General features: G+C 37.0%; 1 protein-coding gene across 1 annotated transcript; it reads left to right on the forward strand.

Moving 5' to 3' along the window:
• rad54l (RAD54 like) lies at positions 1 to 11,840 on the forward strand. The gene is made up of 18 exons (XM_065293831.2): positions 1 to 236; positions 332 to 412; positions 507 to 611; positions 1,379 to 1,439; positions 1,529 to 1,664; positions 1,756 to 1,825; positions 1,914 to 2,202; positions 3,227 to 3,351; positions 4,170 to 4,320; positions 4,401 to 4,527; positions 4,606 to 4,680; positions 5,204 to 5,334; positions 5,872 to 5,982; positions 9,152 to 9,275; positions 9,366 to 9,444; positions 9,531 to 9,710; positions 9,791 to 9,954; positions 10,031 to 11,840. The coding sequence occupies exons 1-18, from the start codon at positions 234 to 236 to the stop codon at positions 10,230 to 10,232; spliced, it is 2,214 nt and encodes a 737-aa protein (XP_065149903.1). The 5' UTR covers positions 1 to 233; the 3' UTR covers positions 10,233 to 11,840.
• The last annotated feature ends 1,349 nt before the right edge of the window (positions 11,841 to 13,189 follow it).

Consider the following 13,189-nt stretch of genomic DNA (forward strand, 5'->3'; position numbering starts at 1 on the left):
GACTCAAACGCGATGTTTCATAAGAAGAGTTTTGTTTTGTTCTAGTTAAAATGGGTTAAATCTATATAACTAGTTTTGTTTAAAACTACATGTTCGATGCCTAATTTTAGGACTTGAAGCGCTTACATTGACAAAACCAATTAGAAAGAGGACTAATTAAAAGGAGAGTTTCTGCAATGGAAATACAATTACATTTTCGTGTATAAAATAAATGAATTTTCTGACTAAACAACATGGTAAGTGACACGTTATTCTAAAAACATGCATTTCTTTTCGTTTGTTTTTGATTTACTTTCATTTGAGTTCATGTTTACATTTTTCAATACTCCAGAGGAGAAGTTTAGCACCCAGTCAGGTGGCTAAAAGGAAGCAAGACGCAGATTCAGAGGATGAGGACTGGGACCCTGACGTTGTGAGATTCATTACAGTGTTCGATCAAAATAATTCACACTTGAGCTCGTGATTGATTGTCATAAACGTATGATTTACTGTATTCACTCCTACAGTCATCACAAAAGAAGAGAGACTGTCGTGAAAACTACATCTCACCTTACAGAAAACCACTGACACCACTGAGTAACAGACCTGTGTGTGCTGATGGCAATGAGCATGTGAGTGGATTTATAAACACACAACATGCTTTCATACACTTAGACTTGAGGGTTTGAACTACAATAAGGCAAACCTGCTAAAAACACAGCTAAAACCTGGTGAGCTGGTTTTAGCTTATCTGCCACCTTGGGTTTAGCTGGTGTAGCAAGCTGGCCAAAACCCCTTCCCTTACTGAAAGACCAGCTGACCCACCAGCTTTGCCAGGCTGGGAGGACCACCTTAAACCAGCTAAGACCAGCATAAACTGGTAGCTGGTCCTCACAGCTTGCCAAAGCTGGTGGGTCAGCTGGTTTTTCAGTAGGGAATGGGTTTTGGCCACCTTTAGAAGACCAGCTCAACCTGCTTTGCCAGGTTGGGAGGACCAGCTGAAAACAGCTATTTCCATCTTAAACCAGTCAAGACCAGCTTAGCCAAGCTTCCAATCTGATCAGCTGCTCTTCCAGCTAATGAAGTGGCCAAAAACCCTCTTAAACCAGCCCTGCTACACCAGCGAAACCAGGCTGGGGGCCCAGCTAAAACCAGCCAACAATCTTAGGCTGGTTTTACATGTTTTTTCGAAAGGTAATGGCTATTTCATGTAGGTGGTTTAAGATTTCCCCGAATGTGCTATGATCTAGGCAATCGATGGCTTAAATATGACTTTTTTGCTCATAACATAATTCCCAAATTTTCCTTTGTGTTTTTTCCAAAGACAAAATAAAACGAGTATTGAATAAGATGATGTATGTAAACACTGAATTAGTATTTTATGTCACCTCTTGTACAGGAAGCCTTCATCCGCAAGATCTTATCAAAGCCGTTCAAGATTCCCATCCCAAATTATACAGGTAGTAGTAGTCGTCACAGAACATTTAATCTGTATTAATATCAGAAATGATGATAATATGCTGATCTGTCTCGTGTATGTTCTGATCAGGCTCATTGGGTCTGAGGGCTCTTGGACTGAAACGGGCCGGTGTGAGGAAATCCCTGCATGACCCGTTTGAAGATGGAGCTCTGGTTCTGTACGAGCCGCCTGTTGTGAGCGCTCATGACCTCATCAAAGCAGACAAGTTTGTGGCATACCATTACCATATCATTTATGTTTATGCAAATGAGAGAGTCGCATGGCCACTTTATATTAATGACAACTTTGTGATGTAGGGATAAGCTGCCAGTGCACGTGGTTGTAGATCCAGTGCTCTGTAAAGTGCTTCGACCCCATCAAAGAGAGGTACGGTATTGTTACATATAGAGAAATCAGATCTTCCCAACGTTACACAATGCATATTTGTATGTCCCGTATTTTTTGTGTTTTATAGGGTGTGAAGTTCCTGTGGGACTGTGTGACGGGAAGACGTATTCCAAACTCATACGGCTGTATAATGGCAGATGAGATGGGGCTGGGGAAGACGCTGCAGTGCATCACTCTTATGTGGACGTTACTGAAACAAAGTCCAGATTTCAAACCCGAGATCGATAAGGCCATCGTGGTGTCTCCGTCCAGTCTGGTGCGCAACTGGTACAACGAAGTGGGCAAGTGGCTCGGAGGTCGCGTGCAGCCTGTCGCCATCGACGGCGGGTCCAAAGAGGAAATAGACCGCAAACTTGGTATTAATCCTTGTAGTAAATCAGTAGACTAATCAATCGGACAACATTGTGTTGAAAGTGCGTTGCCTGGTTAACCTGGGTTCTGGCTAGAGAGGATACAGCTATGGCTTTAGGGCTGTCACAATAATTCAGTAATTAAATAATCGTCGCATCGCGATTGTTTGACCTCATTGTGATGGTTTCAGATCACCGCAATGATTGCACATCTCTCTAAAAACCACAAGGGGAGCTGCAGCGCCTGTATAAACGAGACAGTCTCTGATAACTTTAAAATATGTGTATTAAAGTGTTTTAAAACTTACTGCCAGATAAACCTTGCAAAAGATTTAATTTAAATAATCACAACAATGTGTGAAACTACTAATCGTCAAAATTCTAAAACAGGCAGTTAATCACCATAACCGTTGCAATTTATTAGACAATAAACCGTCAGCCAAAAATCATAATTGTGACAGCCCTACTCATCCTGTATCCCTTCTTGCCACAAATAGGTAATTAAAGGTGCATTGTGTAACTTTTCGAAGGATCTCTTGACGGAAATGCAATATAATATACATAACTATATGATCAGTGGTATATAAAGACCTTACAAAGTGAACTATATTATTTTTATTACCTTTAAATGAGACGTTTTTATCTACATACACCGCGGGTAACCTTACATGGAAGTCGCCGTCATGTTTCTACAGTAGCCCTAAATGGACAAACTGTTTTATAGAGCGTTTTTGTCACCATGTTCTCTCAGACAATGACATGTTTGTCCTGTGGCGGCTACCGTAGCCTTTCTATGTGTTTGGAAAGGGAGGGGTGAGCTGTGGACTGAGCCATTGGTTGCAATTCACAATCTCACCTCTAGATGCCACTAAAAATCTACACAGTGGAACTTTAATTTGTGAAATAATATAATCAAAGTAAATGAGTTTCTGTGATTTTATGAATTTTTAGGTGGATTATATTTATGTGCATTCACACCAGATTTACTTCTGGTAGAAATCATCATTAATATTGCAAATTTTTGTTTCAGTAAACTTCATTTCCCAGCAGGGGTTGAGGGTTCCGACTCCAATCCTGATCATATCCTATGAAACGTTCCGGCTGCATGCTGAGGTTCTGCACAGAGGCAAAGTTGGACTGGTTATTTGTGATGAGGTACGAAATAAAAAAAAAAACAATAAAAGAGTTTTTAAATTGTTATTTCAAAGGCTAGAAAAATCCTGACAAACAATCAATTCTTTAATCTTTTAATCTTTAAAGGTGCATTGTTTAACTTTTAGGAGGATCTCTTGACAGAAATTCAATATAATATACATAACTACATTATGAAATATTTTTATCTACATACACCATGCAAGTCGCCTTCATGTTTCTACAGCTCCACTTTTTTTGAAAATATATAAATTTTCCAGCTCCCCTACAGTTTTGGAGTCCATTCAGCTGATCTCCGGGTCTGCTGGAACCACTTTTAGCATAGCTTAGCATAATCCATTGAATCTGATAAGACCATTAGCATCGCGCAAAAAAATAACCAAAGAGTTTTGATATTTTTCCTATTTAAACTTGACTCTTCTGTAATTACATTGTGTACTAAGATCGACGGAAAATAAAAAGTTGTGATTTTCTAGGCAGATATGTCTAGGAACTATACTCTCATTCTGGCGTTATAATCAAGAACTTTGCTGTGCCCGACACTATATATTACGCAGTTCCCGAAAATAGTCCCCTGCTATTGAAAAGTTACAAAGGGGACTATTTTCAGGCGCTGCGTAATATCATTGCGTGACTGAGCTGTTGGTTGCAATTCACAATCTTACCACTGGATGCCACTAAAAACCCACACTTTTAATTAATAAAAAGTATCCAGTAATGAAAAATTATCGAAGTTGAATGTTTTTTTTTTTGTCAAAGGAACCATTTACTTTTTATTTCCATTCCTGTCCCTTATGAAATGATCTGTGTTATTTGTTTAGGGTCACAGACTCAAGAACTCAGATAATCAGACTTATCAAGCCCTGAACTCTATGAACGCTCAGAGGAGGGTGCTGATATCTGGGACTCCCATACAGAATGATTTACTGGAGTATTTCAGCTTGGTGCACTTTGTCAATTCTGGCATCTTGGGTAAGACACTTGTTCTTGCCGATTAAATCGATCCGTGTTTGAAATATTTGCTGGAACGCTTAGTCTGTCCCGTTTCTCAGGCACGGCTCAGGAGTTTAAGAAGCGCTTTGAGATTCCCATCCTGAAGGGTCGTGATGCGGATGCCAGTGATAAAGACAGAGCAGCTGGAGAGGAGAAACTCAAGGAACTCATCGGCATTGTTAACAGGTGAGCCAGACGCTTTGGAGTTGGAAAGATGAAATGTGGGTGTTCTGCTGTCTTTATTGAAATGTGTTTGCTTTTCAGATGTTTGATTAGAAGAACCTCAGATATTCTTTCGAAGTATCTGCCTGTGAAGATTGAACAGGTCGTCTGTTGCCGGTAAGTGACGCTCACTTCTGTCTCTTTATTTTAAAGGTGACATAGAATGATTGAACGGGGTATTTATCCTTGTTCTGTGATGTAGACAAAAAATGTTTTGTTTGTGTCTGTAATGCCTTAGAAGCTTCCTAAAAACCTCTCTCAGATAGCTCTATTAGGGTGGGGGATTTTAAACAAGTGGTTTTGCACCTATTTGGCTCCCCCTACTGGCTTAACTTGCAATCTCATTACTGATTGGCTGACTTTGCTGCCACTCAAAAAATGTAGCCAATTATTTAAAAGTGGAGGGGCAGTGAGATGCCTGTGATGTCATAAGCATCAGTTTTTCAGATTGGGCCGTTTTCTGGCTGACATTTCTAAAAGAGGAATTTCTATGAGACTGAGATGTTTAGCATGTCTAGCACTTTTTGTATGTTTGTGAATGCGGGTAGACTACCATTATTCAACAAAGACAAGGTAAAAATGTTTTTTTTATTTTCTGTCCACTTTAATAAGACTGTGTGGTTGTTTGTTTGTGTTTCAGTCTAACTCCTTTGCAGAAAGAGCTGTACAAGTTATTCCTGAAACAGGCTAAACCTGTAGAGAGTCTACAGACGGGCAAGATCAGCGTATCTTCTCTGTCCTCCATCACATCACTTAAGAAGCTCTGTAACCGTGAGTGTAGACGTCTTGATTTGGATTTACACTGCAGATCTAGTCAGGTTTTTTTGATAACCCGCTTGCATCGTCTTTTGAAAAAGGCACTCTTATCCGATTACTGCACAATACTGACACAAAACATCTTAAACCACAGAGGAAGTAAAACGTTGCAGTATGCAATGGACACAGGCGAAATGATCATACAATTGTTTAAATACAACATTATTCCACTTTATTTCTTTAACAAGAAGACATGAAACTTCAGCATTACCCCATGAAGTGGATCCGTCATCCTCCATGAGATTTGATCGCAGCTGAGTTGATGATGACCTACAACACGTCTTCATACGGGAATATCCGAACTGTCCGCTTACATTGCGGACACGAGTGCATGTGTGTCCGATTCATATCCGATTTATATTTTCTGAAACCGATGTGAGAAAATCTGAATTGATTCACTTCAAGCATGCAGTGTAAATGTGGCCTTACTGATGCCTTAATGTTTCTCTCGCTGTAATTTATTAAGTTATATCTGTTTGGTCTTTCTGTCAGATCCTGCATTGATTTATGAGAAGTGTTTGGCAGGAGAAGAAGGATTTGATGGTGCTTTAGATCTCTTCCCTCAAAATTATTCAACTAAAGCTGTCGAGCCACAACTCTCAGGTAAAGTCGGATTTATGTGTTTGATGTCATGATTCACTTTAATTAAACGCTCTCATTTTATGGCTTTCACTTTTAACCACATACAATTACATTTATGTCCCAGTGCCTTGTTTAGTTATTTCATAAAAAATCTTAATCACAGAAATGATGTCTGCTTATAAATAACATCTGATTTTGATCCAATACTTTAAACCTGAAGACGTTTTTTTTGGAGAGTCATACAATCCATACAATTGTGCGTAGGGATGCTAAACAATTAATCGCGATTAATCGTTAGCAGAATAAAGGTTTTTGTTTACATCATATATGTGTATGAACTGTGTATAATAACTTTGTATAAATAAATGTACACACATGCATGTATATGTTTTAGAAATGTTTACATGTGTATATACATTTGTATATTTATGTATAATTTATATTATATATAAATATAAATACTTAATATATACTTTTTTTTTCTTAAAATTATACATGAATGTGTTCATATTTATATATATATACATATTTATTATACACAGTTTACACACATATGTGATGTAAACAAAAACTATTATTCTGCTAACGATTAATCGCGATGAATTGTTTAGCATCCCTAGCGGTTGTGAAATTTTTGGATTCCAATTTGAGCTTTGGATGCATTACAATTTTTTAATTTGAGCGACTAGACGGCATGGGACCTGCGGACCGGAAGTGAAGTATTTCAGTGTATTCCAATCAAAACACTGGGTCTCATTCACTAATAATTGGATAAATTATTAGTGAAACTTCTTACAAAAACTTTCCGCCTAATTTACAACACAAATTTGTTCTTATACTTGTTCTTACGTTAGTGAATACCAGTTGTCTCAATTGAAAATAGCTTGCACTGACAGATCTTAAGATATGCCAGTGCCATTGATTCGTCTCAAGATACACACCAGTAACGTCTTTTTCTAAGGTATGTGTATAAAAGATGCTTACCTTAATTTACCTAAGGCTTAGTGCTGGCTTTAGCTAAGCCTTGTCTGTGAAACCAGGCCATGGCGTGTTCTACCTGAGCGGCCTTCGTGATAACAAAGTCTAAATATCAGAGACGCGTATCTGTCTTTAAAATTAAACAGACAGGAGATCAAGTGATTGACGTTTGGACTTCTCATTACATTACATGACGTTTACATTAGGCATTAAGCAGACGCTTTTATAGAGTTTTAAAACGTGAGAAAGCAAAGTGTAAAGATTTGTCATTACACACATCATCTTTATGCTTAGAAAAAAATAATATAGCCTTTATAAATAATGGATAATATACTGTATATAATAATATATAGAAAATATAACATTATAAAATACAAAAATGTAAATATTATATATATATATACACTATAAACCTTTTGCATGTTTGCAAACAGAGATGGCGTTTTTTGTGGGCGGTACCCAACTAGTGGCAGAATTATAAGAAAATAATGCACACCCAAGGTGGTAATGCGGCACGACGCGAAGCGGTTACAACAAATATTGCTCTGGTTCTTATTTTTAAGACATTTGACAAGTTATCAAAAAATAATGCATACCCACGGAACATTTCTCAACCAATCAGAATACAGCATTCAACAGACCTTTGGTATAAATAATATTATTTAATTAATATTTCATAATTTTTCTGTTTTCTAAATATTTAATAAATTGTGATATTGTTTTTTAACCCATTCAAGTCTTTAATCTTTCTAAATAAATTATAAACGTAATGTGATAAAAACGCTATAAGAAACACCGGACATCTTCTCTTATTTTCTATTCTAATTATTAATAGATTTCCAGATGATTTCATCACTTCAGTCTGTCCGTTTAAGGGCTTACTGCAACCATAAACGCCTACGTTTATCTTCAAATGGTGTATCTAAAGACGATATTCTATAAAAATGAAGGCCATCTTTTTTTAGCATTGACATTTGACAGTGCAACAGGACATTTTCTAGTGAATTCTAGTGTAATTAATTTCCACTGTTTTCTGCCACCACAATGCGCGCGCAGCTTGCAGTGACGTCTACTTGCAAAAGGTCTATAATTGGCCTAGTATTTGATTAGGGCTGGGCTTAATTCGATTAATCATTTTTTAAAACGTGGTCGATTAAAAATCGATTCTCAAAGAGCTGAATCGATTTTTTTCCCCATATTTATTTCCGCAAACATTGAACGGAGGAATGGAAGCATTTTACATTTCGCAAGCAAGACTTGTGGCTTTTAATTTCTTTTTATTAATTACCCACTTGTAAACTGCTGTTCACTGTTCTTTTTTATTAATATAGTATTTGTATTAAATCTATATTCATTGAGTTGAATCGAGAATCGAGTATAAAAACCTACCTGAGAACCGGAATCGAAAATGTAATCGAGAATCGGAATCGAATCGATTTGATAGGTTGTGAATCGAAATCGAATCGATCTGGAACATCTGAATCGATACCCAGCCCTTTATTTGATTATAGCATATGTGATTATTGCGTACATGTGGTATTAATTGTTTTGCGTACATTTAGAAGAAATAAAGTTTTTATTGAATCATGATTTGTTCGTGAAGAAGTCCGTACGCACGTTTCACGCAAAGATTTTGCGTACACATCATGTTTAGTGAATTAAACCCACGGTGTGCAAGGTGAAAATTATCAATCCTTTTTTAACTTTATAATTAAAACTTAAATCCTTTAAAAATTATTGATTACTGATAAGTAAAAAAACATAAATTCGGTATTTATATATTAAAAGTATTATTTTCATATGTTTTCTTTAAAAATACTCCGTCATTCACTTGCAATCATTTATTTTTTACACTATAGTGAATATTTTGTAGAATAAAGGCTATTGCCGGTGTTTGACTTGAATGAGCGTCTCTCTCATGTCAGCACGAATTTAAGATCAAACTGAAAGTTCATTACGACTGCCACTGGGGGGTGAATTCCGACAGTCATGTCCGATTGTCGTGTGCAATGGAAATGTGGCATAGAGGTCAAGTACAACATAGTGTGAATGAACTGAGAGGACTATTTTATGCAGTAACCAACATAACACAACACAATATAAATCAACGGCACAATTCATCACATTTTCTCTCCATATTGTAAGATTTTTTGGCATTATTGTCAGTCATTGATTTCAGACACTGAGTTTAATAAGCAGTGTGTTATTTCAGGGAAGATGTTGGTACTGGACTATATTCTGGCAATGACCAGAAGTACATCAAGTGATAAAGTGGTTCTGGTCTCCAACTACACGCAGACTTTAGATCTGTTTGAGAAACTGTGTCGAACCCGGAGGTAAACCATTTTACCATGTTTTATCTGCTGTATAATGTGTTGTAATGTTGATATTGAGGTCAATTTTTGTATTATAATCTTTTTTTATAGATACCTTTATGTTAGACTGGATGGGACGATGTCCATCAAGAAGCGAGCCAAGATAGTGGAGAGATTCAACAGCCCCTCTGTAAGTATAAGTATGCTTTTATTTGTGTTACACACATTGATCTCTCTCTCTCCCTATATGCTTTAATGTCTCTCTCTCTCTTACAGAATCCAGAGTTTATATTCATGCTCAGCAGTAAGGCGGGAGGCTGTGGGCTTAATCTGATTGGTGCAAATCGTTTGGTGATGTTTGACCCCGACTGGAATCCAGCCAATGATGAACAAGCGATGGCCAGGGTGTGGCGAGATGGACAGAAGAAAACCTGCTACATCTACAGACTGTTATCGGTGAGTTTATGTCCATCACAGACTGCTCATTATTTTTAAAGAGTATTCGCTATAGATGGTCTTTAATTGTATTTCTATAGACGGGGACCATAGAGGAGAAGATCTTGCAGAGGCAGGCTCATAAGAAAGCTTTGAGTAGCTGCGTAGTAGATGAGGAACAGGACGTAGAAAGACATTTCTCTCTCGGAGAGCTACGGGAACTCTTCTCGCTCAACGAGGACACGCTCAGCGACACACACGACAGGTAACGTCAACCATTATTTCTTTACAGAGTTTTTCATTTCAGTGGTTTCTCTCTACAAATAAAATGTTTTGTTCAGGTTTCGTTGTAGGCGCTGTGTGAGCGGACGACAGGTGCGCCCACCACCTGAAGACGCGGACTGTACCAGCGATCTGTCCAACTGGCAGCACTGTGCAGATAAGAGAGGACTGAGAGATCCTGTACTTCAGGCTTCGTGGGACGCTGCCGTCTCCTTCGTCTTTCACCAACGCTCACACGAGGATCAGCGAGGAGTCATCTGAGCGTCATGAATCTGCAGATCTGATCATACTGTACATACAGAACAATAAGAGGATCTTCTGAAATATAAACGTGAGGAGTAACTGTAGAAGTTGTAGTACGCTGACCTTAAGATGTTATTGCTTTATTTATTTTGTAAAAGTTACAAATTCAATATTACTATCATTGTCATTAAAAGTGTACACTGTGTTTATGCTGGTGATTTATGTGAAATCGCAGTTTTTCATCCTTAATTTGAGAAAGTACATTCGGAAATGGTACAGGTCTGGTAATACTTTCTAGATGGAAATGATTCGCTCTGATGCAGTTGTCAAAGGCTCGTGTCATTTAAAAACATGATTTCATTAACGTTTGCAAAAGCAATGAAAGGTTGATTTTCGCTGTTATGTAAAGAAGGACAGTTTCCAGCTTAGCATCAACTCGGACAGTAGATGACTCCGCAGATCCGCACCGGAGTTGGCAGCTCCGGTGCGGATTTGGCCTAGAGTCGTCTGCTGTCTGGAAGTCACTGATGTTGCAAAGAAAACCTGGTTACAATTTACACTAAGGTTCAATTCGTAAAGTTTCATTTAGGCCATATTTATTGCAGAATAAATCCTGACAGGCCCAGCGAAAAAAAAAAATGCACAAACACTTTTTCACACCTTTTGTACTCAATAAACAAACAAATTAATCTATAGTACATAAGAGAAATATATTAACATCAAAGTGTGGTCAACTGTGCTATTTTGAGACACCATTCCAAGTCAATTTAAGTATCACTAATATTTAGTATACATTTTTAAGTGCCCTGAAGTAGAACCATACTTTTAATTAGTACATTTGTAGAGTTTCACAGTTACACTATTTACACAAAGAAATTATGTACTTTCTGGTATTTAAGTATATTTTGGTTAATTTAAGTATACTTTATTTTTCCCGGGGGTGATTAGGACCCTTGTGTACATCCCAGATCGCAATAGATTCTGAGGCGGATTTACACCAGAGCGGAAGTTCACTGCTATCTGCGATGTACATCATTTAGGTTGACACAAGGGTCCTAATCAATCACCTCCTAGGTACTAAGTATACGTGAATGTTTATTATTCTGCTTATTACACGACTACTTGCAGTTGCAACATGATTAAATAATTAACCCATATATAATATATATATATACACATTATTAAATGCACTAAATTATAGATCTACTTTAGTAGTACCTTGGTGCACTTGAGAAAAATATATACTAATGCCAGTAGTACTTAAAGCAACACTATGTAGTTTTTTTTTACCTTTAAATAATGTCTCTAAAATTATTTCAGTGATAGAAGAACTTTTAACTGGACAAATTGTACTGTTGCTGCAACCTGAACAGCCTCCTAGCTGCTACAAGCACACTCTGAAAGTGGCGGTGGAGGGTAGGAAACACAGCCCCGCCCCTCCCGCTGCCTGCAGAAGAGTGTCTGATACCAGGCACTGTTGCGCTTTTCAACCACATGGGGGAGCTGTAAGTCATTTTTACATGAAAACTACATAGTGTTGCTTTAAAGGAAAACACCACAGTTTTTCAATATTTTACTATGTTCTTACCTAAACTTAGATGAATAAATACATATCTATCTGTTCTCAATGCGTGCACTTAATCTTTGTACAGCGCGTCATCAATGTGTTAGCATTTAGCTTAGCCCCATTCATTCCTTAGGATCCAAACAGGGATGAATTTAGAAGCCACAAAACACTTCCATGCTTTCCTGATTTAAAGACTGTTACATGAGTAGTTACACAAGTAAGTATGGTGGCACAAAATAAAACATGATTTTTTTAAGTGGATAAAAATGAAAACTATACTGTATGGAGTAGTCAGGAGTGATGATGTTACTGCGCACCGATGTCAAAGTGCCGCAAACTAAGTGCTCTTCAGCCATACAATATAGTATCTCTTTTTTTTTTTTTTTAATCGCCATGTTTTATTTTGTGCCAGTATACTTACCATAATCATGTAACAGACTTTCTTTAAATAGGAAAAACATCCTTTTCATCCCTGTTTGGATCCTAAGGAATAAATGTGGCTAGGCTAAATGCCAACACATTCACGACGTGCTGTACAAAGGTTAAGTGCACGCATTGAAAAAAGATAGATATGTATTTATTCATCTAAGTTTAGGTAAGAACATAGTAAAACATTGAAAAACTGTGTTTTCCTTAAATTAGATTTTTAGTGGGTTGAAATAAAAATGGTGTCTCAAAACAGTTGAGTACACCTAAAAGTTCTCAAGTTAACCATACTCATTTTTTGTATATCAAGTACAAAATTTGTTAATAAAAATAGTACTTTAAGTTTACGTTAGTGCACTTTTTTCACCTGGGAAAACATTCATTTGAAATATTTTGGTTATATAATGGCACGAGAAGAGAGAACAGTCGTGATCAATGACCAGTCATGATCAAATGTGACCCTGGACCTCAAAACCAAGGGTCAAGGGTTCAAGTTTTTGAAAGTGAGATATAAACAAAAACAAACTTGAATAAGCTTTCCATTGATGTATGGTTTGTTAGGATAGGACAATATTTGTCCAAGATACAACTCTTTGAAAATCTGGAATCTGAAGGTGCAAAAAAATCTAAATATTGAGAAAATCACCTTTACAGTTGTACAAAATTAAGTCCTTAGCAACACATTACAAGTGATAGATACATTTTTACTGTAGAAAATTTACAAAATACCTTCATGTAACATGATCTTTACTTAATATTCTAATGATTTTTGACCCATACAATGCTATTGGTAATTGCTATATTTTTGACCCATGCTACTTCTTATGACTGGACCCTTTTGTGGTCATGTCATTTATACAACATATAAAAATGTACATTTGTATTTTATTTGCGTTATAAATTGCCTAAACCAATAAACAATTCCTGTTCCTGTTTTTTTTAAACAAATATATTGACGTATAAAGAAATTAGGATCAAGTGC

The sequence above is a fragment of the Paramisgurnus dabryanus genome, chromosome 7, assembly GCF_030506205.2.
Source record: "Paramisgurnus dabryanus chromosome 7, PD_genome_1.1, whole genome shotgun sequence".
Taxonomy (NCBI): Eukaryota; Metazoa; Chordata; class Actinopteri; order Cypriniformes; family Cobitidae; genus Paramisgurnus; species Paramisgurnus dabryanus.

Excerpts from the sequence above, each read along its gene's own strand:
- rad54l (XM_065293831.2), top strand. Across the intron at positions 2,203-3,226 it reads GGAAATAGACCGCAAACTTG|TAAACTTCATTTCCCAGCAG; the intron begins GTATTAATCCTT and ends TTTTTGTTTCAG. Across the intron at positions 4,681-5,203 it reads GAACAGGTCGTCTGTTGCCG|TCTAACTCCTTTGCAGAAAG; the intron begins GTAAGTGACGCT and ends TTTGTGTTTCAG.